The following is a 26,360-nucleotide window of genomic DNA, read 5'->3' on the forward strand; positions in this document are numbered from 1 at the left end:
ATAACCTTATTTTAAACCAGGTCCTTTGTAATTCAATGTAAAATTTATGTCTTAAAATATTGTACCACATTAAAGGTGACGTTTCACAAGACTTTTTAATATGTCAAATAAATCGTTGGTGTCCCCAGAATATGCATGTGATGTTCTAGCTCAAAAAAACATATAGATAATTTATTCTAGCATGTTAAAATTTCCACTTTGTAGGTGTGAGCAACAATGTGCTGTTTTTGGGTGTGTCCTTTAAAATGCAAATGAGCTGATCTCTGCACTAAATGGCAGTGACGTGGTTGGATAGTGCAGATTAAGGGGCGGTATTCCCCTTCTGACATCACAAGGGGAGCCAACTTTCAATTACCTATTTTTACATGCCTGCAGAGAATGGTTTACCAAAACTAGTTACTGGGTTGTTTTTATCACGTTTTTTAGGTTGATAGAAGCACTTGGCCCAATTATAGCACTTAAACATGGAAAAAGTCCGATTTTCAAATGTCCCCTTTAGGTCTTAAATTTGTCAAAAGTAATATATTAATATATTATGAGTTTAGCAAATTTTTTTAGAATATTTAGATATTTTGTATATGCACCATGGTATATATTTAGCATTCAGATCAATTGATATAATTTTACATAGCAGGTATGTGAGTTGATATGTATTTGAGTTCATTCTTGTTATTAGTTAAAAAGATAAATTACATTTGCATTGTAAAGGTAACAGTCTGTCATGCTCTATGGTCATGCTGGTAAGATAGTGGGTCCCCAACTTATCAGGCAACATGGGTTAACCGTTATCCAGCTGCACTGTTGATTTCTTGCTAATAATCAAGTCTTGTAGGACCTGAGTAGTTCCAGTAGGGGGCGCTTGGCGGCTCAGAAGTGAATCTTTTATAGCCACATAAATCTAAAAGCATGTTTTAACTTTCTCAAAAGATACAATGTAAATATAATCGCTTAAATCTAATAAATGAAAGAAAAAAAGACAACAAATAGATTTTTGACCCACCATATTATTTTATAAACGCTGCATTCCTGTGCCATAAACCAATATGATTGGTTCGTTTCGAAAAGTAACTGTAACTTAGCAGCAGTTTAAACAATTCACACGCAAATAACGACATGCACAAACTTTAATAGGTATTAAAATACACAATGAATGTAACGAATTGGAAACGCTATATGTATTCACCAAACACAGACAACTACCGGGGCCGTGAGTCCATTACACTCGGGTTGAAATTCTATTCCACCCACTTTCTTTCTAGACCAAATACATATTAATTTGTTACGCTGTAACTAAATCCATGTTGTCAAAAAATAATTTAAAAGTAATAAATACGGTTTTTATTTAGACCAATGTCAATAACAAAAGAATCTATTTACAAGTGAAAACGAAAGTGTTTTTCAGGCAGGCAAAATTATGGGCAGCTTAGTCACGCTGTAGACATGGCGGCGACACAGATGGCGGTAAATTCAGGTAGAAATACGTTTTATATTGTACTTATATTTCAGGTTGTTTTATAACAGTATTTCTGAGATTGTCTTTTCTGGTGTCAGGAGTTTCGTTTGGCATTTTAATCAATATTCCGTTTTCTCACCAAAGGTTCCGTTCATGTAAATCCTGGAAGTCTGATAAAAATCGTATTTCATGTTTTAGGTTCATAAAGTGATAACAAATACATGTCATTTAATAGGTAATAAATATTAGATAAATATACAGAATGAAATCTTGTTCATGTCTTTACTTTTAAAACATTGGAAGTAATGTACCTAACCACATGCATCAGCCAATATTTATTTACTTACTTTACGTATTTATTACCTGCATTACACAGAAATGTACATTTATTTCAAACCATGATCTGTGTGATGACACTAAACATGTTTATGTTGTGCATGTGTGCGCGAAGCAGTGCGCGTGCTTGTTTATTGTAAGTTAGATGTTGTCCACATTTCTGAAAAGTTTCACACAAATTTAATTTAGAAAAACTAAGCGGAAGAGTATAGCGCACTTAAGGTTTTAGCCATTTATGTTAACTTACTAAGTAAATACCACCAGTTAATGCATGTACAAGTTATTAAACATCCCTACAAAGTAACACATCCACATCTCATTAATCGAGTATGTTTACATTAAAAACTCATATTTGACGTGTTTTGCATCAACTTACAGGTGCCAGTCTGTGGGGGCCAATGAAGGAGCTCTTGGAAGCTGTTGAAGGAGCCATATGGAGACGTCAGCCAGAAAGTGTTCATCTCTTAGATCTACAGTTAAAGAAACACAAGCCCTACTTTTTGTCTCTCTTCAAAAACCCTGTAGGTTCTCCCAAATACACATTCAGAACACTGCACATTGTACTGTGCATATGTTATGGTTTCATTTGTTACGTTAAGTAACGTTAACCGGCATACACCTGAACTGAACGTGATCATGAATAGCAGTAACACATTATAGTTTATCTTGTAAAATGTACTAGTAATTTCTATTTTTCTTAACAGTCAAAGAGTGCAGAACAGAGAGAGAAGGTCCGGAAGGCGAGCACAGAAGGCATTGCAATTCAGGGCCAGCAAGGTGCACGACTGCTTCCAGATCAGCTCATCACAGAAGCCTTCATCCTTAGTGACCTTTTTGACCTAGGAGAACTTGCTGCCCTAGAACTACTGCTTGCAGGTAAACAAACTGTTAATATAAATGAACCCTGTCCGTGCAATCCAAGTCTCATCATCTAATTATGATCAAAGTTTGATTCAATCATTGTCATGTCCTTACTGAGTCATTATTAAAGATATCAAGGTTATTTGTCACAGAATGTTCTTAGGATGATTTTATGTGGAAAACGGTAAATAACAAAAAACAAAGATTTTAGCTGTGTTCACAGCCATGGTCGCAAGCACAGCCATTGAAAGGTGCTGTAGTTATACATTATTATTGCTTTATACATAAGGAGTCTTTGTTTATGTTTAGGAGAGCAACAGCAGCCCCATTTTCCTGGACTGTCTCGAGGTTTGGTCGCTGTGCTCCTCTACTGGGATGGCAGGCGCTGTGTGGCTAACTCTCTTCATTCACTCATACAGTCCAGACATGGGAAGACATTTACTCTTGACTTGAGGTTTGTGGCTCTTCTTTCAGAAAACTTTTGTCATTTGGTCTCAACGGGATCTAGATTTCTCTCTTATGCTTTCCATTTATGGCCTTTCATGTGTTTCTCTGATAGGATAGCTATCTGATTTGTTAAAACCAGATCCATTTACATTTGGCCACATAAATGCGTCTTGGCTAAACAGATATTAATTCGAAAAATACGATTAAACTATCTTTTACTACGCCTTAAAGGCGGAGTCCACGATGTTTGAAAAACGCGTTGGAAAAGGAGACGGGCCGACTACCAAAACACACTTATAGCCAATCAAATCAAATCAAATGCCGGGTTGCGTATGTGTGGGGCGGGTCTATCAACAGAAGGTCCAGATTCTATTGGGGTAGGGGCGTGTTTGTTTGGGTGATTTCAAATATCAACATTGGCTTTCAAGCATCGTGGACTCTGCCTTTAAGAAACTTACAATGGTGCTTATGCAAGGAAAGGCAGCACTTATGTTGGGCAGGGGACATCCGTCTGCTTGCTCGTCACAAGCTGGAGTGCGCATGTATTGAGCAGCCGAAGAGTGGGACAGGGGGATGATTGACAGGACCATGATGCTTAACAAAACACTTTCTCAAAGTTTGATTTCTTTGTTTAAAAGCCCTGCCATGTTAGCATTAGCAATAAGGACAACATGGCAGGGCTCAAAACAAATTATTTTTTATACTGGCCCAGTTATGGCTGTCACAATGATTAAATAATCATCTCATCGCGATTGTTTGACCTCATTGCAATGATTTCAGATCACCGCAATGATTGCACATCTCTCTAAAAAACACAAGGGGGAGCTGCAGGAATGTATTTTTTTGCAGCCACTACAGACATGTGGTCCAGTACTAATATGACCTAAGCAGGATTGGCTACTATTTAAGCCTGTTCTGGTATAGTCAGTTTATTTTGATTCGTTTTTTTATTCAGTTATTTTTCAGACACTTTATAATGTTTATTTCTTATGAAGAATGTTCAGTTTTTGATAGATATATTCATTAAATAATTACTTTAAAATATGTGTTATGTGTATTAATATTTACTGCCAGATAAACCTTGCAAAACATTTCATTTAAATAATAGCAACAATGTGTGAAAATTAATTTATGAACAAACAAAAAAAATGAATGAGAATTAAATGCCAAAGCAATAAAACAGTCAATTAATCGTCATAATCGTCACAATTTATTAGGCAATTAACCGTCACCCAAATTTCATAATCGTGACATCCCTAGCCAGTCGGACCAGTGGTTCAGGTTTTCACTTGCCAAAATTGTCACTGGCCCCACCAAAAAAAGCAAGGGAGATAATGAACCAAAATTAATCAAACCGTGTTATTAATACCCTTGTTGATATGTTTCTCGATGCCGGTGCCATCCTAACATCTCTTTGCTCTACCAACTGAAGGTGAAAGTTAAAGGTCATAGGTTCGGACCCAGGGAACACATGCTGATAATAAATGTATACCTTGTGCACTTTAAGTAAATGCAAAAATGTAAATGGAAGTTTTCTTCATCGTGTTGTCCCCTTCCCACAGTCCTGAATTGGTGCATCTGACCACACGATTCACCGATGAACTGATGGCTCAAGGTTTGACTAAACAAATCCTGAACCTGATTACAGAGATCAGCGTGACCCGTGAGTTTGAGAGACTTCAGAAGGAACGCGGCCTCGGCAACGAGAAGCACAGGAAAGAGGTGAAGTCAATCTTACAGTCACTTTTACATACACATTCATGTTATTCACATTATGTAAACAATTAATGTATTTTTTTTTTGTACATTACAGGTATCTGACCTCGTCAAAGAGTGCCGACAGTCATTGGCAGATAGTTTGTTTGCATGGACATGCCAGTCACCCCTAAGCAAAGATGACACCCTCACTCTCATTGGTCATTTGGAGACGGTGACTACCGAAGCTGATGGCTCATTGGACAGCGTCAATCTTGCTTTAGTCATGGCATTGCTGTATTGTCTGGATGTTAGTTTTCTGGAGCAAGGAATAGAGGATAGAGAAGGTACTAATGCTTGATCATAATCCTCTTAAATAATAATTTTCACACCGTGATGGTTTTTGATGGTGTTGCATGTGATCAGATTTGCTCCAGGCTTCACCGATGCTCACTGAGAAACAGTATGTGGCCGCTGTGCACAGTCGGCTGGTGGACGGTCAGGTATGGAAACTCCCGGGACTGCAGGCGGTGGTGCAGCTGGCCTGGGCTTTGTCTCTGAGGGCCCTGTCACAACTTCCACAGGGTGCAGGTATCCACACAACTTCCATGTCTTTTAAATGGTACAGTATCTATTAGCAGTTGAATGAAATCTAAATGTATTAACTTATATCCTGCTGCTCTCATATCGCTTCAGCTTTAGTGGAGTTCACAGAAGCAGATGAAGCTCTGGCTGACCAGGCCCTGTTGGGAGGCGTGTTTCTCTTCATGACAGAGGGCATTCTGGGAAGTGAAGGCTTTAGTCAAGAGGAATTCTACACTCGCCGACTTCATTCTCTTATTACTGAGTTCCTGGCTCTCATGCCCATGAAGGTGCGAGGAGATACAATTTTGGCTGTTTATTTACATAATTCAGTGTTTCTCAATTTCCTCATGCCCCCCTTTCCAGGTTTCAAATTTCTTTCTATTTAAATTAAACACCTGATTTAACTCATCTGCCCTCTTCCATAAAAGACTTGTTTGACTTTATGCAGTGCAATAAAAGACAATCAGAGCGTGACATCACTGTACCGTAAGAGCAATTGTAAAGCATACTGAGTCCTCTAGTCTTACATTGCTCTCGTGGTCCTGTTATGTCACGCACCGAGTGCTGATGAGTTAAATTGGGTGTTTTATATAGGGTGGTTTATAGCAAACATTTTTTGAGGGGTGCAAGGACTCTTAATTGAGAAACTGACATCTTGCTTTCGAATATATGTTATACATGTTGTTTTCATATTATCGATGGGCTCCTTGAAAGATTCTTATTGATAAATGTTCTTTGCAGATAAAGCACTTGCGTAACCGTGCTGATGAGGATGCACGACTGATCCACATGGCACTGCAGATGGGCAGTGAGCCACCCTCGACCCTACGAAAAGACCTGGAGCACCTCATGATCCTTGTGAGCATTTCTTTGTGTTTAAGCCATATGGGTGATTCTCACGAAATCCAGATTTAGAAGGTGTCCAGCATTAAAATTTTTAAAAAGCCCTTGAAGCCAATTTTTTTGCACATATAAGATTAAGGTCTGAACTTACTATACCATTATTTTTAGAGGATTTAAAAAATATTTCCTATAGAATTATTTAAATTTTTTTAGATTATCATTATAAAAATTATAATTACCGTAACATGATATTACATTAAATATATGCATTTACAAACTCATGTTTTGGTAATGAGAACTAAAAAGTTGTCTAGGTACTATGACAAACATTAACTTTTATCTGGAGAGAAAAAATAAGAACTGCTTACCTGGTAGCCAACTTGAGTGTCACAGTCAATTATGTCCCTTCCAACAATTTTTTTTTTTTGAATGTTAGTTCTTTCAGGGCTTAAACAATTGTTGCGGAGGATGAGAAAATCTGTCTTGTACACATTTATATTCCTGATTATTGTCTCTACATTTACCAATGATCACCAAATACCACATGTTTCTTTACTGTAAATGTTTATAGTATAATATGCACTGAAGCTTTTTATTTTTTAGATTTTTTAATTATAAGTTTTCCATGTCAAAGAACCCAAATCCAGTCATGGACATGTTGCGGTAATGATTTTTTTTTCTTAAATGTGGAAAAACAACAAAATTGGTTTGTATGATGTCATTTGAAATCATGTGCAAAATAGTACACAAAGAGATGTTTGTAACTGTATGCTTCTTATTTTGATAGCATTTACTTTTTTTATCAAAATGTTTCATGACACCTCATAAGTCTAATTTCGCGAGAATCACCCATATATTGGACATGTGTACTTTATAAAAGAGGTATCCAACCTTTTTGTGAGCAAAGGCAACCAAAAAATGTTAACATGCATAATAGAAGTCCAGCTAATATAAAAAATATGTAATAAATAAGTATTAAAATTGATGCTATTAATAGAATGCTTTGGCGGGCAACTCACAGACTCCATGCAGGCACCCTGTTGGAGACCACTGCTTTAGAAGCATATAATATATATATACACACATAATTCTTTATAAGAATGATCAAATTTGATTAAGGAATCGGTGCTCGGTTGCATAAACTGTTTAGACTAGTCTTGCAAGTTAGTCATGAGGTTTTTTTTTCTTCAATACTGATCATAACGGTTTTAAATCCGTTACATAAAAATGTAGACTTGTCTCATTTCAACCCGAAAGTAAGACTGATCAGCCCTAACTAATTGCTAGTTGGTCAGACTAAGACACAGTTTGTCAGTTCTTAAGACACAGTCCTAACCTACCTGCTGTGTTTATGCAACCGGACACTTAAGTTCTGTGGTCATGAAGTGAAGCGTCTTGACATCACTTTTTATGGTCACATTAATACAAAAAATTATGAATATTTACACACCATATTTAGTTAAACTGAAGCAATTTTGCACTATAGTATTAAACATTTTAACCGTGTTTGTCTATGTTTGCATGTTTGGTTGCAGATTGGAGAGTTTTACAGTAAAGATCCATCTGGGTTAGAACTGGCCCTGGACTTCTGGTGTCCTTCAGAGTCCCTTCAGCACACCTCACTAACCGGATCTTTTCTTGGAGTAGCGCTTCAGAGACCACCTCACAAACAGGTGTGTTAATGTGCCACAGAAAACTTAATGTTTACTAGCCAGTCATGTGTTCGTGTTATGCTTTTAACTACGGCGGCCCTTAAAGGAACAGTATGTAGGATAGTGGCCAAAACTGGTACTGCAATCACAAAACTTGTGGCTAAAACTGGTACTGCAGTCACACAACTGGTGGCCAATACACAACATAAACATCAGTTGAGGGCTGCAACTCCACTTTTTAAATGACAATATCCTGGCCGGACCACTGTTAACAGTGATATAAGTATTTAAAATGAAAATGATTTCTTAATGTCTACAGACATATCAGGGCCATTTTATGATTAATTGATATACATTTCTTACATACTGTTCCTTTAAATATATTTGATACATTTAGTTTTTTTATTTTGTGATATCGACCAGATGACTGTGCATCATCCTAACGTGTTTAGTTGAAATGTAGCATACTGGTTTAAGATCAGGGTTAGGTTTAAATCCATCACCATTGCTTTGGATTAAAGCATTTTCCAAGTGAATAAATATGCAATAAATAAATATTTGCTTTTGTTTCCTCAGGTGGTCCTCTCGAAATTTGTGCGTCAGATGGGTGACCTGCTTCCTGCTACTCTTTACATCCCCTATCTACGCATGCTTAAAGGACTTGCCAACGGTCCTCAGTGCTCCCACTACTGTTTTAGTCTACTCAAAACCAACGGAGCCCCTCACGGTAACTACACCATAAAAGCATATGAGATACAAGTGGTGTTATAAAGCATTATATAATATGTTTCAATGGCTGTTTCAGGCGAGAACCGGCAGGGCGGAGTGTCAGGGAGTATTGTGTCGTGGGAGCACTTGTTCCACTCTCTCATGCTGTACCACGAAAACCTTAGGCGGGACGTGCCCAGCGCTGACAGCACGCAGTACCGCCACCCACCCATGAGAGGCATCACTCAGAGAGAGCTGGAGGGTCTCACTGCATTCCTCCAACTGCTCACCACTATCATTACATGGGTATTTTACTATATCTATAGATTAAATAACTGATGTCACACAAGTTTGCTTTAAACGCTAAAATGGTTCAATTTAAAATGTGTTACAGAGCGAAAATGCACGTCTGGCTCTTTGCGAACACCCGCAGTGGACGCCTGTGGTGGTAATGTTGGGTTTACTGCAGTGCAGTGTTCAGCCCGTGCTGAAAGCTCAGATACTGCACGTTCTTGCAGCCTTTGGCAAATCCCCAGAGATCGCAGCCTCCCTCTGGCAGTCTCTAGAGTATACACAGGTAAACAAAAACCAGTCATGCTCGATAACTACAGATAAGTATATTAGCGTGCACACTAACGGATAATAGTATTATAGTCACAAAAATAGATTACTGTACTGATTTTGGCGATTGGAGATGCTGATTTTGTTTGGGTTAATGAAATGACTTTTTTGCTTCTCAGATTTTGCAGACTGTAAAAGCCCCTGGGCAGAGACAGGCAGCTGGCATTGAGGTAAGCTCTCACTGGCTATGTTTACATGCACAAAATCCAACCGAATTTAATACAATTGAAGGTTACGACAATACACAGGATTCCCACCGGGCCTTTGAAAAAAATGTAAGGCCTTGGGAAGTTTTTAAAAATATACATACATAGATACAGATCATTGAAAGTGCTTGAACCTATTTTATGCAAGACGTTTTCTGAAAGAAAAATCCATATTATTCTCTGTGTAGGGTTGGATAATTAAAAAAAATTTGAGACTTTTTAAGCTCACATGCTAAACTGTTCACTTTAAATGCTTATATCTTCTCTATGCGAATGTTGATACCAAAATGCTTTTTTGCATAGTAGTGTTTGGCACATGAAAACATCTCTGGTTATGTATGTAACTGTTGTTCCTTGAGAAGGGAACGAGACGCTGCGTCTCCCTCGCCATACTTCCTGCGTCCCTGTAACGCCGTCTTTGGCAATATTTCAGATAGCGATGTACTTCCTGGCTCCCGCGTCACCCTGTCTTTGTCGTTAAGCTTCACCATTGGTTGAATTTGATATATAGACATTCAGACGCACTTACCCCTGGAGGAGTCCCCAAAGTGTCACCGCAGTGACGCAGCGCGAGTTCCCTCGAAAGGGAACTGTAACAATGTATCTTGAAAGATAACACGATGTAACCTTGCTCCCACTTGAAATGTTTCCCCACATTTCGTCCTTGAATTTGAGGGTATTGGGCCTGGAAAGTCTCTGAAGGGTCCTTAAATTTGAAGTTAACTAAGGTGTGGGAACCCTGAATACAGTTTACATGCACCCGGAACATTGCAATCTGATTTAAATTTACATGTACATTCTATAGAATCCGAACTGAACATCTGCGCAAGCCAGGGTTGCCAGATTCGCGTATCAAAACCTTCCGAATGGACATTCAAAACTAGCCCAAAAGCATCCTAATGACTGTCCACAGCCCAAATATCAATAACTTAACAACAAAATAATTTCATCTTTAACTCAGTTTAAAACAGTTTAAACAGTAGCCGAAATCTAAACTCGGAAAAAAAGCAGAGGACTTGGCAACGCTACGCTGCGGACAGCATCTCGTCAGGTTAAGCTTTATCTCTGGATTAAAGTCAAAACTGAGTTGGAGAAAGTTGTTCTTGAGAAGTTTTCAGATATAGGTAATAAAAACAAGTTTTTCAAAAAGCAAAATGCTATTTTATTGCTTTAAATAGTCTAATATTTTAAAAGTACACATAAAAGCTGCAGAATGTACATCGGGTGAACAGTGCGCAACCCCATTAACGTTACCCTTATATTGCGCATTGCCTTGCTATTGCATGTTTCTGTGACGAGAATCATGTGATGTAAGAGGTAATTATAATATGTGAACTTGAGCACAATGTATTTTTGCATTTGATTGAGAAAATACTACAATTCACGCATTTACATGCGTACTTTTCTCCTGCGGATCGGATCACAGATCGAAGTACACCACCCCCTTTAATACGATCCAAATTTGCATCAGATCGTCCTCAATCATATTGATTAATGTGTTTACATAAAAACTTTTCAATACGATTGAGCCATCAATACGATTACAAACGGATTATTTGGTTGCATGTAAACGTACCTATTGTCTCATAATAGAGATTGTTCATGTAGATGTTTTTACTGTCAACACTCAGTTTGTTTTTCTCCAATAGGTGGAGCTGAATGAGATCGAGTCAAGCAGTGAGGAATATCCCCTGGCGAGAGCTTTTTGTCATCTGATCAGTACTCTGGTGGAGAGCGCACTTCCGGTCAATCTCGGAGCAGGACTGCGTGCGCCCGGCTTCCAGCCTTATCTCGACTTCTTGCGGGACTCCGTGTTTCTGGCTTTCCCCACACGGGCCTACCGCCGCCCGGCAGAAAAGGTTCGAAAGACTTATCAGCGTTACTCATGTCGATAACAAAAGCGTTTTGCCAACCTGTGATTCTTCTCTTTCTGTAGTGGGAGGTGGCCGAAGCCGTCCTGGAGGTGTTTTATAAAATTCTACGAGAATATGAGCCACAGCCTTCAGACTTTCTGCAAGAGATGGTTGAGCTACAGGGAGAGCAGGTGCCGGCCCACAAGCCCCCTGGGCACAGTCTGATGTTTCACCTGCTGAACGACTCCCCCACCCTCTCTCTCTGCCTCAGTCTGCTGGAGGAGGGCGCACGCCAGCTGGACACTTACGCCCCCTTTCCTGGTTAGTATGAAAGTACAGTCATATTAAAGCTGCAGATTTGCTTGTAACTCTGTAATGACTTTTTGATTGAGTGATTAATAAACCTTAGTTTCTTAAATACAACGTGTTGTTTTTGTAGGTAAGACTCAGCTGGAGAAAGCAGTTCTGCACTGTCTGTGTTTACTGGATCTGGCCCTGCAGAAGGAGGTGGCGTTTATGGATCTCCTAAGAGAAAGTCAAACATCACTGCTGGTCTCACCACTGGAACAGCTGCTTCAGGGTGTCAGCGCTCAGAGTCGACGGGCCGATCACATCACCAACATCGCCAGGTGACCCCTCTATTTTCTACCTTAGTGGCCCACTGAAAAGGGTTTTTCTGATATAAAATATATACTGTATGTACGCAACATATTACTTTACAAATGATAAATATTACATATTGTAATGTAAATTGACACATGAGATGGTTATTGGCCAACCTATTATTTAGAATTACTGTTAAAGGAATAGTCTACTCATTTTCAATATTAAAATGTTATTACCTTAACTAAGAATTGTTGATACATCCCTCTATCATCTGTGTGCGTGCACGTAAGCGCTGGAGCGCGCTGCTACACTTTGATAGCATTTAGCTTAGCCCCATTCATTCAATGGTACCACTCAGAGATAAAGTTAGAAGTGACCAAACACATCAACGTTTTTCCTATTTAAGACGAGTAGTTATACAAAAAAGTTTGGTGGTACAAAATAAAACGAGCGCTTTTCTAAGCGGATTTAAAAGAGGAACTATATTGTATGGCGTAATAGCACTTTTGGGAGTACTTCGACTCGCCTGAAAAATCCGCTCCCCTTCTCCCTCTCATAATGGGAGAGGGAGAGTGTTACTGCGCCGAGTCGAAGTACTCCCAAAAGTGCTGTTCCGCCATACAGTGTAGTTCCTCTTTTAAATCCGCTTAGAAAAGCGTTACTTTTTATTTTGTACCACCAAACTTTTTCGTATAACTACTCGTATTAAATGGGAAAAACGTTGATGTGTTTGGTCACTTCTAACTTTATCTCTAAATGGTACCATTGAATGAATGGGGCTAAGCTAAATGCTATCGAAGCGTCGCAGCGCGCTTCAGCGCTTACGTGCACGCACACAGATGATAGAGGGATGTATCAACAATTCTTAGTTAAGGTAATAACATATTTTAATATTGAAAATGAGTAGACTATTCCTTTAAATAAATGTATGTAAAAATGTATGTATCTATATCCCCCTCATGTTCTACCTCTAAATGTGTATTTATTTAATTTTCCCTAATAATGATTACATCAGATTTTGCTGTATTATGGCTAGGGGTGGCACGGTTCACAAAACCCTCGGTTCGGTTCGTATCGCGGTTTTAGGGTCATGGTTTTCGGTTCTATACGGTTCTTGTTGTTATTTTTCCTTTTCATTTTTAACACTCCAGAAATGTGCTTCAGCAAGATATATAGCTTAATTTTCCACAATTTAGGATACAGTATTAAAAAAGTTATATCATGTAATCATGCACAAACTGCAAAAAAGCACTGTACACCGTGTGTTCGGGCCAGAAGTCAGAAAAGACGTAAAACATTGTGTTCAGTACCTCAGATTAGATAAATGGGCGGAGAGAAGGCGGTCTTCTGTGGCTGTTCGAACACATTCAACCCATAGACTGCATCTATTGTTTTATTTCCACTGTCATCATAGGTTACATGATATAAAAAATGTTTCCACACACCAGACTTATGACGCTGGTGCATTCTCCAACTCCGGGCAGACTTTCTTTTCTCTCCCACTTGCCATTTCTACACGTAACATGACCTGTAGCACTCACACCCCACACGAGTCACCTTTTCTTTCGCGCGAAAGGGAAACATGCTATCTGAGGTCACACATGGCGCTTTTCCATTGCACACGGTTTAGTTTAGTTTGGGTCAGGTCAGCTCACCTCACTTTGGCGTGGTTAGCTTTTCCATCGAGTTTAGTAACACTTCGAAGTGGGAGGGATTATAGGCGTGTCGTTATATTTGCGCTGCCTACTGCTGTGACATCATACAAGTGAGAGCGCCGTACATTCCCATACATTTATTTATTTCTCAGTCCGCCACAAAATAAAAATTGGCCACCACAAATAGATGTTTGCACATCGCTTTTATCACTACCTCTGTCTCACATGACAGTTTCTGTCAAACACCAGTGGCGTCAGCCGACGGCGCTCCGCTGAGCCTCATTTAAGTTGCATTTAAGCATCTGTCGCGAATGTTCCGCCACAAACTGCAAGAATGGAAAATCTGTTATGGTGTCCCTGATTCTCAACCTGTGGATGTTTTTTTAATCGCTAAAAGGGAGTTTGGGAACTTAGCAGAGCACAGAAGACAACATGTTTGCTCGAGACAGCGCAAGCTAGCACACTGAGGTAAAGCTAAACTTTACATTATAGCAATGATGCTGACGATTCTGTCAGACCAATCAGTGATCTACAGTGTTTTCGCGTCACGTTTGGTATCAGCTTGGGTCGCTTGGAACCCCAACCGAGGTGGTACGAAAAAAAAGTATCGGGTACCATGTTGTGCACCTAATGGAAAAGCTCCCAAAAGTAAGCTGACCCAAACTAAACCAAACCGTGGGGTACTATGCAATGGAAAAGTGCCAATACAGGGCACGAGGCTACATTGTGCATGCCATGAACCATCGAACCGTGTGACGCACACACGCTCCGAACCGAGACAAGCGAACTAAACGGTTCAGATTTTTTTCATGAACCGTGCCACCCCTAATTATGGCTCATTTTACAAATTTTGTCCCTCACAGGTACCTGTACCACAGCAGCTCAAACCCTGAGGCTGCATTTCAGAGTGCCAAGATCCTGCGACGTATCGCACGCTACCCAAACATCCAGACCAGACTCGTCGGAGATTTCACACATGACCAGGGTGTGAGTGGCTCTTAGTTTTGACTATCAATATGTTAAAACTCTTGTGTTAGAGAACTGACTAGTGATATGTTTTGTGATGACCAGGGTGTGAGTCAGAAGTTGATGGCTGGATTTGTGGAGTGTCTGGATGGTGAAGAAGCCCAAGAGGGACTGACCCCAGATGGTAAAAATGAAATAAATAAATCAATCCATTTTGACTAATTTTGGTAAAATATGTTTTCTATACAAAGAAAGTGACTAGATGAAAAACACAATTTTCTGTACAAACTTTCACATTGCATCTTTAGGTTATAATAACATTAAAAATTCAAATCCATCATTTGATTTTCAAAGATTTATTATAAAAACTGATGATTTTTACACAAAATGCAATACATTCATGACAAGTGTTTTTTTTTTCTTCAAAATGCTATAAATCTATTGAATCAATATATAAATGTAATGTGCATTCACCTTTGCCATGTAATATTCATTTAGTTGACTAGTGGTATACACTGATAAAAACATTAATGGCACTAATCAAAACACTTACCTTGTCATATTAAGAACACTGTCATTGCTGCTGTCAGCCTTGGGACGTCGTCGCTGAACTTTTTGGACAGCGATCAGCTGTAAAATGTTTTGGTCCTCCTCGATTTATGATCCTTTCGTTTTATGAAGTTTTTCATAAGATGCCCTGGGGTCAATGTGTTAGCAAGACAGAAGATTGATGCTGTTGTGTGAGAACGAGTAACAGCGAGGATTTTTCCTTTGCCCGAGTGGCTTACGTTTCTTCCCCACCACAGGTTTATCAATGCCATCAAAAAAACTTTTTTTGTTCTTTGTTGATCACGAAGTACAAAGTAGATGAGGAAAACTAGGATTCCATGTATATTCAACGTGCCACCATTATTGTTTACAATGCATGGAATGGTGTGCTGTGATTTGTTGAGTGGATTTATTGCATTCTGCAGAAAAGGAGGAGTGGCGTTTTTTGCATTTTGGGAAAAAAGGGAGAAAAAATGACGGAATAACACGGCGGATGTTTGATTTTGCATAAAATTAAGAATTTACTTTTTAATACTGACCAGATACAATACTGTTTTTGGTGGTAACACATTTTTTTTTTGCCGTTTCTTTTAGCGCATTTTGGAACCAAACTCTTCAAATATTATAAGAAAATCAATATTATAATTTTTTATGGAAATTATAATTGAATATGTACTGTATAGTTTATTATATTATATCAATAATAATTAGTAAATATAATTTATTTATTATTATTAGTAAATATAATTTATTTTTCTACCGCTGGTGTATCTTAATTTAGAAACAGACCCCGAAAAACGGATTGCCAGGATTCGTCACGAAACCCAAATCCACATTCTGAACCTTTTGATCACCTCGTTGGATTTGAAGGGCCCCAACCTGGGACTGTACCTGCTGGGCTATGAAGTGAAGAAGCCGGTGTCCTCAACTAACCTACAGGACCCAGGTGAGTTCCTCACTCAAAACACTGGTGTATTTTGGAAATACTTATTGAAAAAAGTATTGAAAATGTTCATGTGTTCCTGTCAATTAGGTGTTCTTGGCTGTCCACGGAGCTGCCTGCATGCAATTCTCGATTTGCTTCAGAGAGGTAGTGAGAGTCGCTCTGGACCTGTACTGATCAAAGAGGCTCCTCACCTGGCTGAACTCTGCTATCAGGTACACACACTTAACTCCTAGTTATTTCTAAACCTAAAGATAGCCCTATATTAAAGGGCACATATTATGACTATTTTTACAAGATGTTATACAAGTCTCAGGTGTGCATAAATGTGTCTGTGAAGTTTCAGCTTAAAATGCCCCACAGACTTGTTATAGCATGTCCAAAATGCATCTATTTGTCTTTGAGCAAAAACACGCCGTTTTCATTTGTGTACCTTTAAATGCAAATGAGCTACTGCGCCTCACTCCCTTACCAACAGCGCTTTTGGTTAAAAATAGATCTGATTCCTGTGAAAACAATGAGACAATAGTATATTTAGCCACATTAGTGCTTCAGTGTGCTAACAAAACACATTTAGAAAAGCTTTTGGGTAAAATTAATCAGTCAGTGGTCGTGGGCGGGGCTTTGATTTTTTGATGTCACATTAACAAGAGAATCAAAACAGCTTGTCTAATGTGACTGCTTTGGTTTAATGGGGATTAAAAATGAAGAAGAGGGTGGATTTTTATTGTAGGGTGGTTGTGTTCACACACTGCCAACACACGTTTATGTCCAAACACCTTTGTAAAAGTGGAGTTTGCATAATTTGTTTCCTTTAAGAAATGTATTATGTGTGCATTCCAGGTGATCTATCAGCTGTGTGCGTGCCCTGACACTTCTGGACCAACCATGAGATACCTGAGGACCAGTCAAGACTTCCTGTTCTCTCACCTGCAGCACTTGCCTTTCATTCTACCAGGTGAGTTATTACCCATACGCCCACTTTTTCAAACAGTCTTATGTAAAAGTGTTGTCTAAAGTAACTTCATTTTAAAGGAAAACTCCACTTTTTTGAAAATATGCTCGTGTTCCATCTCCCCTAGAGTTAAACATGACATTTTTACTGTTTTGGAATCCACTCAGCCGATCTCCGGGTCTGGCGGTAACACTTTTAGCATAGCTTAGCACAATCCATTGAATCTGATTAGACCATTAGCATCGCGCCTAAAAAAAAACCCAAAGAATTTTGATATTTTTCCTATTTAAAACTTGACTCTTCTGTAGTTACATCATGTACTAAGACTGACAGAAAATTAAAAGTTGTGATTTTCTAGGCAGATATGGCTAGGACTATACTCTCATTCTGGCATAATAATGAAGGACTTTGCTGCTGTAACATGGCTGCAGGAGGAGCAGTGATATTACGCAGCGCCTGAAAATAGTCCCCTGCTATTGAAGTAACCAAGGGAACTATTTTCGGGCAGTGCGTAATATCACTACGCCTGCTGTAGCCATGTTACAGCAGCAAAGTCCTTGATTATTACGCCAGAATGAGAGTATAGTTCCTAGACATATCAGCTTAGAAAATTGCAACTTTTAATTTTCCGTCGGTCTTAGTAACTACAGATGAGGCAAGTTTTAAATACTTAAGTACCGTTTGGTTAATTTTTAGCGCAATGCTAATGGTCTAATCAGATTCAATGGATTATGCTAAGCTATGCTAAAAGTGCTAGCGCCAGACCCGGAGATCAGCTGAATGGATTCCAAAACGGTAAAAATCAAATGTTTAAACTCTAGGGGAGCTGGAAAATGAGCATATTTTCAAAAAAGTGATGTGTTCCTTTGTTTTTTTTGTATATTTAGGTGTGAAGCAAGCCGGAATTATTAAGACACAATGTCAATTTAATATTTGGTCTTCTTTATACCATTACAAACCAGTCTGTATAGATTTTTGCCATTAAAGAAAAATAGATCATTTTGACCCATACAGTCTATTATTGGATTTTGCTACAAATATACCCGTGCTACTTAAAACTGGTTTTAGGGTCCAGGATCACACATGTGGATTACGATTTTAGATATCTCCATTCTAAGTCACACTTTTCCTAAAAAAGTGAATTGTTTTTTATGTCCTTTAGGGAATGAGGTTGCTGCTCTGTCCCAGATGTCATGGTTGCTGAAGACTGCAGCCATCGAGCTCCGAGTGACATCACTGAATCGTCAGCGCTCTCACACACAACGATTACTCAACCTCCTACTTGATGACCAACCAAACACACTGCATTCAGGTAATACACACACAAACACCAAGAAATACTATTTCTCAGAAAGACCAGCCACCTGCAGTAAAGCAAACACTTTCATGAGCTGTTTTTTCCTTTTTTTGTAGCTGATGGAGAAACGGGCATGGAGGAGGAAAGCAAATCGGTCAGTGGATTCCTGCATTTTGGCACCGTATCTAAAGGTATGGGAAGTCATTGTGTATCAAACACTCAATACACTTCCATTAATAAAGGCCCCTACACAACATTTGTTTTCTATAATAAAATTATTTTAAGTTCACTTTTGTTAAGGTCTCATGGGTACAATTTAGATTTGTGATCTTTCAATCGCAGACGTTTTTTAGTGGTCGTGGGTTGATGAAAGCTTGTTGTTTACAGTACGCAGGAGACTGCTGAGCGTTCTGGATGCCATAGACTTCAGTCAGGAGTCCCCAGAGCTTCTCCAGCTGGATTTCTTTGAGCGTGCTATGATCGAGCAGGTCATCACTAACTGTGAGCACGTCAACGAGCAGGGCCACACCGTCTGCAATGTTAAGGTATGCGGCTGTGCCATTGATCTCCTTTTTGTATAATAATTTTTTAAGTGTTAGAACTATTGCAGAGCTTAAAATGCGTCATGTGAATAATAGTTTGCATTTTACTTTGCAGTTGCTGCATCGAGTTTTACTTGCCGAGATCAATGCGCTGAAGGGTATGGCGGCAATCGGTCAAAGGCCACTGCTAATGGAGGTGAGCCTTTCGAATATTTTGAGCAAGCAAAAATGTTCAACCTTTTTTTTTTTAAGTTCATCCTTTATTGATTAATTCTTGATGTCGGTACCAGGAGGTGAACTCAGTCCTGCAGCAGGTGGTGGAGAGGAACCACGTGAGACAAAGTCTGAGTGCCAAGCGTCACGCTCTTCAGAGCTGGAGGAATCTGGTGGAGACCATCCTCATGGCCTGCCCTTCAGAGCTCATCCCAGCAGACCAGCGACAGCTGATTATCAGAGACCTGCTGTTAGATCTGCACGACAAGGTATGAACAACAAATGAAGAGACAAGTAAACACACACAAGTGTGTGTGTGTGTGTGTGTGTGTTTCCAAAGCCCTGATGTGCCCCAATGCTAATTTGAAGAACAAACAGGTGTGATGTCATTTCAGACAAAATGTATTTTACGTGAAGCTGCTTTGGCACAATGAATAGTTTAAAACGCTATAAGAATAAAACAGAAATGAATATATCTGTCACAAAGTGTTTTCTGTGGTTCAAATACCCTTGCTTACAGTAAGTGTTTAAAGGCGGGGTGCATGATCTCTGAAACCTAATGTTGATATTTGAAATCATCTAAACAAACACGCCCCTACCCCAATAGAATCTGGACTTTCTTTTGATAGACCCGCCCCACACATACGCAACTCGGGCAACAATGTCGTTTAGTAGACACGCCCCTTACTGCTGAATGGCTACAATTGTGTTTTGGTACTTGGCCCGACTCTCTTTTCCAAAGTGTTTTTCAAAAATCATGCACCCCGCTTTTAATTGCCATTGGTCCAAAATGATGATGTAAGAGGTTTTATTTCGTATGTGTTTCTCGGCGTTTCAGGTGTTATCAGAGGATGCTGCTGGGGAATTGATGCCAACTGTAGCTGGGGCAGTCTTCACCTTAACAGCGCAGCTCAGCCAATCGGTGCTGTCAGAGCAGCAGGGGGCGGGGCCAGAGGGTGTATCTGCATCAGGATTTGCTTCAATTGCTAACTCCGCCCTTCACCTCATCTTGAGGAAGCTGCTGGATTTTATCTTATGCACAGGTCCGAGTTTTGTTGTTGTGTGCAGATGAATTACATTACTCAAAGGTTAAATCTGCTTACTTATATTGAAGCATTAGTACATTTTGTTAAAAAAAATTACTCACCACCATGTCATCCAAATGTTGATGTCTTTCTTTGTTCAGTCGAGAAGAGGTTGTGTTGTTTGAGGAAAGCATTCCGGGATTTTTCTTATTTTGATGGACTTTGGTGGGCCCCAGCGCTTGACACTTTTGATGCGGTTTGAAATGGCAGTTTCGGAGGACTCTAAACAATCTCAAATGAGGTATAAGGGTCTTATCTAGTGAAACAAATAAAAAATATGCACTTTTAAACCACAACTTCTCATCTTCCTCCGGCTGTGTAACGAGCCAGCGCGACCTCAAGTAATACATCATCACCTCAAGAGGTTACGGATGATGTATGCGAAACTACGCCCCAGTGTTTACAAGTGTGGAGAAAGAGGACCGTTCCGACGTTGTTGTATGTCGAATGATACTAATTAATGTTTTTGCCTCAGGTTATGTTTAAAATGGTCCGCAAATGTACGTTTCATATATGTAACACGTGACCTTTCGACGTCATTACGCAATTATGTGAGGTCGCGCTGGCGCATCACACAGCCGGAGAAAGAAGAGAAGTTGTGGTTTTAAAGTGCATATTTTTATTTTTATTGCCAAAAAGATGAGACCCTTATGCCTCGTTTGGGATCGTTTAGAGTTCTTTAAAGCTGCTTTGAAACTGCAATTTTAAACTGCATTGAAACTGTTAAGTGTTGGGGTCCATTAAAGGCCATTAAAATGAGAAAAATCCTGGCATGTTTCCTCAAAAAACATAATTTCTTCTCGACTGAACAAAGAAAGACATCAACATTTTGGATGAAATGATGGTAAGTAAATTATCTGGAAGAAAAATGGACTAATCCTTTAATCTGCCATCTATGTGTTTACATCTTGAAGGTGGGGGATTCCAGCGTTTGCGAGCTCACCTTTATGGTGCTTTGCTCTACTACTTGCAAATCACCCAGAAACCAGATGAGCCTGAGACATTGCAGACAGGTATATTAACAAGCATATTGGCATATTAATGTGTGTACCTTAACACCAAAGCATCTGCCAAATGTATAAATGCAAATCTTGAACTGACTGCGCAGGCACATCCATGTGGGAACGCTTGACTGCGCCAGAAGATAGTTTCTCCAAACTGCAGAGAGAGAACCTGGCCATCATCGAGAGCTACGGCACTTCTCTTATGGAAGTGGTGTGCAGAGATGCTTGTGATGGGCATGAGATCGGCAGGGTAAGTACAAGCAAGTCATCTTGATATAATATATACACTGTAATAATATATACACTGCAAGTTGTTTTAAATAAAATCGTGCCAAATGTTTAAATGTAAGATCAATGTACAACTCGGGCATTTGTCTCTCTGCAGATGTTGGCTCTGGCCGTGCTGGACAGGGTGTTGTCCATAGACAAGCAGAATCAGTGGCTGTTGTACCTGTGCAACAGCGGCTATCTGCGCGTGCTGGTCGAGAGCCTGCGGCAGGATGACGTCGCATTGCAAACCCTGCTCGCGCCGCAGCCCCCGCTGCTCAAACCTTTATACATCTATGAGTCCAAGATGGCCTTGCTGACTCGTGTCGCCAAGACGGCACAGGGTGCGATGGAGCTCCTGCGCTGCGGTCTGGTCGCTCAGCTGGTGGAATGTCAGGTGTTTCACATGTTTCCTCAAAATGATGCACTCAGGTGAGCGTTTATGGAAAAGAGAACGGTGTTCCCAAACCTGTCTTTCTTTGCCCTGTTGTCTTACTCTGGGTGTCTCCGTCTGTCCTCCAGGGTGTTTGGGCAAAGAGATCCATCAGGGTTTATTCCTAGTCCTCTAGAGCGCTACAGACAGATCCTGCTACCAACTCTAAAATTACTGCAGGTTATCTTAACCTCGACTACCACTCAGCACCAGCAGGGGGCGACACAGGTAAAACATGCTTTAAAGTTTTCTCACAAACAGGCAAAATCTGTGATATATAGAAGCATTGCACTATTAGATTATGTGATCTGATTACCCACAGACTACTCATATGCTGCTTGTGTTAAAATTTAGTTAGTAATACCTTACATACCTTAAAGGGACACTCCACTTTTTTTGAAAATATGCTAATTTTCCAGCTCCCCTAGAGTTAAACATTTTATTTTTACCTTTTTGGAATCCATTCAGCCGATCTCTGGGTCTGGCGGTATTACTTTTAGCATAGCTTAGCACAATCCATTGAATCTGATTGGACCATTAGCATCGCACAAAAAATTATCAAAGAGTTTGTTCGCAATGATATTACGCAGCAGCTGAAAATAGTCCCCTTAGTAACTTTCAATGGCAGAGGACTATCTTTGGGCACTGCGTAATATCACTACGCCTGCTGCAGCCATGTTACAGAAGCAAAGTCCTTGATTATTACGCCAGGATGAGAGTATAGTTCATAGCCATATCTGCCTAGAAACTCACAACTTTTAACTTTTACATTGTCTTAGTACACAATGTAACTACAGAAGAAAAAAGTTTTAAATAGGAAAAATATCGAAACTCTTTGGTTATTTTTTAACGCGATGCTAATGGTCTAATCAGATTCAATGGATTATGCTAAGCTATGCCTATAGTGTTAGCGCCAGACCGGAGATCAGCTGAATGGATTCCAAACCGGTAAAAATCAAATGTTTAACTCTAGGGGAGATAGAAAACGAGTATATTTTCAAAAAAAAAAAAGTGGAGTGTCCCTTTAACATCGTTATTTAATACCTTAAAATGGTTGTTCAGTTGGTTGAGCATTGTATTAGATAAAGGTAAAATAAAGTTTGTATTTGGTTTGCTATTATATCTGCGTGTTCATTTTAGGTTCTTCAGTGGCTCATTGTTCACTCAGACGTCATTCAGTCCATCCTACACGGTCAAGATGTGAGCTCAGGAGCTCTGCAGGAAATCTCTCTGCTCACGGCCATTATCAGCAAGACGGCACTCCCAGGTACTACAAACACTGCTGTCACAAATCCATTCATTTCCTGTGCCATTACGGCAATGTCAAATATGTGCACACCATGGGTTATATTATGATGATGTTTGTGTTTTAGGAGCCTTCGAGACCGGACAGGAAATCAACAGTGCCGCCCTCATGGAGATACGAGGACATATTGCCAGATTCCAGGTGAAATATTGAAAACTAGTCCCTGCAACAGTGATGACCCATGTTAGATTGCGCTTTTAAAACATTGACTCTTTCACTCAGCGTCAGTCTTTGTCTCTGCTCGTGCGGCTGGCGGGAACGGATCGAGCGCGCTATCTCAAGCAGTTTGAAGAGACCCTTGCTCCTGGTGATCTTGCAGAGAAGAGAGAGGAGATGGAAGTTGCCATGCAACAGGTGCGACATCACAGTAAAGATGTATTCCTCTCTATAAGTTTCATGTGTCTTACATGATCTTGTGTGATTCTCAGATTTGTGCTAATGTTATGGAGTACTGCCAGACGCTGCTTTTGCAGAGCTCGGCCGAGGCCCAGTTCACACTTTGCCTCTTCAGCCCCTCTGCTAGCGAACCAGCAGGTTGGTCATTTCGAAAGATTTTGCCCTGTTTTGGATACAAAGAGGTCCTGTGTTAAAATAGAAGGTAGTGTAACTTCCCCTGTTTTTTGACAATTCAGATGTGGCCGTGCCCTCTGCACGAGTGCCCAGTCTGGGTTTAGTTCTGCTTCTGCTGAAGAACAGCGCCACTGACTTTTTCCGATACCACGATAGTCACAGACAGAGTCTAAGCAAGCTGGAGCGAGTCGAACAGCTCCCCCCGGAGGAACTAAAGGAGGTGAACCACAAAGACATTAGTTCCATAATAATGAATTGTTTGAGTTAAAGGGACATTTCACTTTTTTTGAAAATGTGCTCATTTTCGAGCTCTCCTAGATTTGAACATTTGATTTTTAGCGTTTTGAAGTCCATTTAGGTGGGCTCTGGGTCTGGCGGTGCCACTTTTAGCATAGCTTAGCATAATCAATTGAATCTGATTAGACCATTAGCATCGCGCTAAAAATAACCAAAGAGTTTCAATATTTTTCCTATTGAAACTTGATTCTTCTGTAGTTACATCGTGTCCTAAGACCGATGGAAAATTAAAAGTTTAAATTTTCTAGGCGATATGGCTAGGAACTATACTCTCATTCTGGCGTAATAATTAAGGACTTTGCTGATGTAACATGGTTGCAGCAGGCGTAGTGATATTACGCAGCGCCTGAAAATAGTCCCCTGCTATTGAAAGTTACCAAGGGGACTATTTTCGGGCACTGCGTAATATCACTACGCCTGCTTCAGCCATGTTACAGCAGCAAAGTCCTTGATTATTACGCCAGAATGAGAGTAGCCTAGACAATCGCAACTTTTGATTTTCCGTCGGCCTTGGTGCACGATGTAACTACAGAAGAGTCAAGTTTTAAATAGGAAAAATGTCGAAAGCTCTTTGCTTATTTTTGGCGCGATGCTCATGGTCTAGTCGGATTCGGTGGATTGTGCTGAGCTGTGCTGGAGGTGGTGCCGCCAGACCCGGAGATCAGCTGGATGGATTCCAAAACTGAAAAAACAAACAAATGTTTAACTCTAGAGGAGCTGGAAAATGAGCATATTTTCAAAAAAAAGTGGAGTGTCCCTTTAACGCGAGTTAAAATGTTTGTTGATCAATGTGTGTTTTCCAGCTGTGTCAGGAACTGTTGTCGGGTTCTGCTGGGGTGGAGAAGATCTCATCAGTGCAGAGAAATGTGCTTGCCAAACGTCGACTGGTCCAGTTAGTCAACAACCGGGCGAAACTTCTTGCCCTCTGCTCTTGTATCCTAACACTGCTTTAGCATAATCGCCAGTTTTTGTTTTGGGTTAAATAGTCCTGACAATACCACTTAAAAAGGTGACTGTTTTCTTGACTCTCCTCACTGAAGATATTATTGAGACATGTCTATTTGTGATATGGCGCCACCTAGAGTTCTATTTGCTCTACTGCACCCCAAGTGACCCTAAAACCTCATTGCTCCCGGGATACAAAGGTATGCACTTATATCGCACGTTTGGAAATTTGCTCTTTAACAACTAAAGCTGTTTTTTACTCCCACTTGAGACAAACTTCTTATTCGTGCAATGTTTAATTTCTATAGATGTTAGTGGCAGCAGAGGCTTAAGTGCGTCAAGAGTGAGCCAGCAAGATCTTGAGCAGGTATGTCCTTTACAAAAGAAGTGGTACTATGATAGTACTACCATACATCCACTTCATGAATACAATATTTCCACATTCAGTACGTTTCCTTGCATTGTAATGAGAATGTGATCCCTGATGTCTTAAATTAGCTGCTTGGTTTCATTTTCTTTGGACATTTTGTTGTTTGTGTAGTTGCAGAGTGACATGGCAAACAGCTTCAATGAGTCACTACAGAGGAAGTTGTTGGAGGTCGAGGGTCTGTATAGCAAAAGCCGCTCGCGTCACACCTTCATCCAAGCCTTGACACGGAGGATCCGGGGTCTAGTGCATCACGCTAAAAGCTGAGCACATATTTATATGCCATAGTGTGATACGTTTAGTAAGATGCATAAATGTACAATTTTTGCAGTTTTGATTACAGTAATCTCTCATGAAATAGTCTTGCTATAAAAAAACTCCCAATGTCTTTAAGTACTGTTTTTCTAATGTGGTAAATAAACCGATTCCTGAATGGATTTTATGACTTCTTTGTATACTTTTTTGGATTCTAAAGCCTTAGAAATGATTTGTGGTCAATATTGAATACAAAAACATAATTGCGTTTTAACAAAAAAGTCTTGCATGATCTTGTCTGACCACTTGCATGGTAAGGAACAGATGCAGCAGATTATTGCAGAATAATTTTGTTTTATTTTTACAAGGAACGCTTTATACAAGACAATAAAGTGGATTGTATAAAAGGAGACCTGTCTCCTTTCTGAGTAACTTTGAGTTGGAATAACAGTAGATTAGATTCGGTAGGATGCTACATTCAGCTTTCGTTGTAAGGATTCTTACAATTGTATACTTAAATTGTATGAGATGTATTGAAGTAAAGAAAATAGTTTACCCAAAAAAAAACAAATGCTTATGTCTCTAAATGTCATGGGCACGGCTAAATCTAAACATGGCATAATTTTGGACTAGTTTATAAAAACTGAAAGCAACTTTTATAAATTCTTAGCTGTGAATGTTTTAAAAGTCTGTAAAGTCAAACCTCCCTACCTAATAGTGTCAAGTCACGATTTATAACAAAAATCGTTAAGAAGGCCATTGATGCGTTTTATAGAGCGTTTCAG

The 26,360-nt window shown here is 39.7% G+C and overlaps 1 protein-coding gene across 1 annotated transcript; it reads left to right on the forward strand.

Moving 5' to 3' along the window:
• Window positions 1-1,158: 1,158 nt before the first annotated feature.
• On the forward strand, window positions 1,159-25,757 carry nup205 (nucleoporin 205). The gene is made up of 42 exons (XM_073853708.1): window positions 1,159-1,207; window positions 1,403-1,471; window positions 2,168-2,310; window positions 2,494-2,665; window positions 2,960-3,104; window positions 4,660-4,819; window positions 4,911-5,139; window positions 5,219-5,383; window positions 5,489-5,664; window positions 6,119-6,235; window positions 7,756-7,893; window positions 8,449-8,599; window positions 8,678-8,886; window positions 8,975-9,157; window positions 9,321-9,371; window positions 11,057-11,266; window positions 11,344-11,581; window positions 11,700-11,889; window positions 14,385-14,497; window positions 14,585-14,671; window positions 15,818-15,982; window positions 16,070-16,194; window positions 16,823-16,937; window positions 18,097-18,246; window positions 18,348-18,422; window positions 18,619-18,776; window positions 18,889-18,969; window positions 19,064-19,255; window positions 19,825-20,029; window positions 20,986-21,084; window positions 21,180-21,325; window positions 21,461-21,774; window positions 21,865-22,003; window positions 22,916-23,042; window positions 23,149-23,222; window positions 23,304-23,435; window positions 23,510-23,615; window positions 23,714-23,871; window positions 24,752-24,881; window positions 24,989-25,093; window positions 25,202-25,260; window positions 25,435-25,757. Exons 1-42 carry the CDS (start codon window positions 1,174-1,176, stop codon window positions 25,585-25,587), a joined length of 5,988 nt encoding a protein of 1,995 aa, XP_073709809.1. The 5' UTR covers window positions 1,159-1,173; the 3' UTR covers window positions 25,588-25,757.
• The last annotated feature ends 603 nt before the right edge of the window (window positions 25,758-26,360 follow it).

This window comes from Misgurnus anguillicaudatus, chromosome 15 (assembly GCF_027580225.2).
Source record: "Misgurnus anguillicaudatus chromosome 15, ASM2758022v2, whole genome shotgun sequence".
Classification (NCBI taxonomy): Eukaryota; Metazoa; Chordata; class Actinopteri; order Cypriniformes; family Cobitidae; genus Misgurnus; species Misgurnus anguillicaudatus.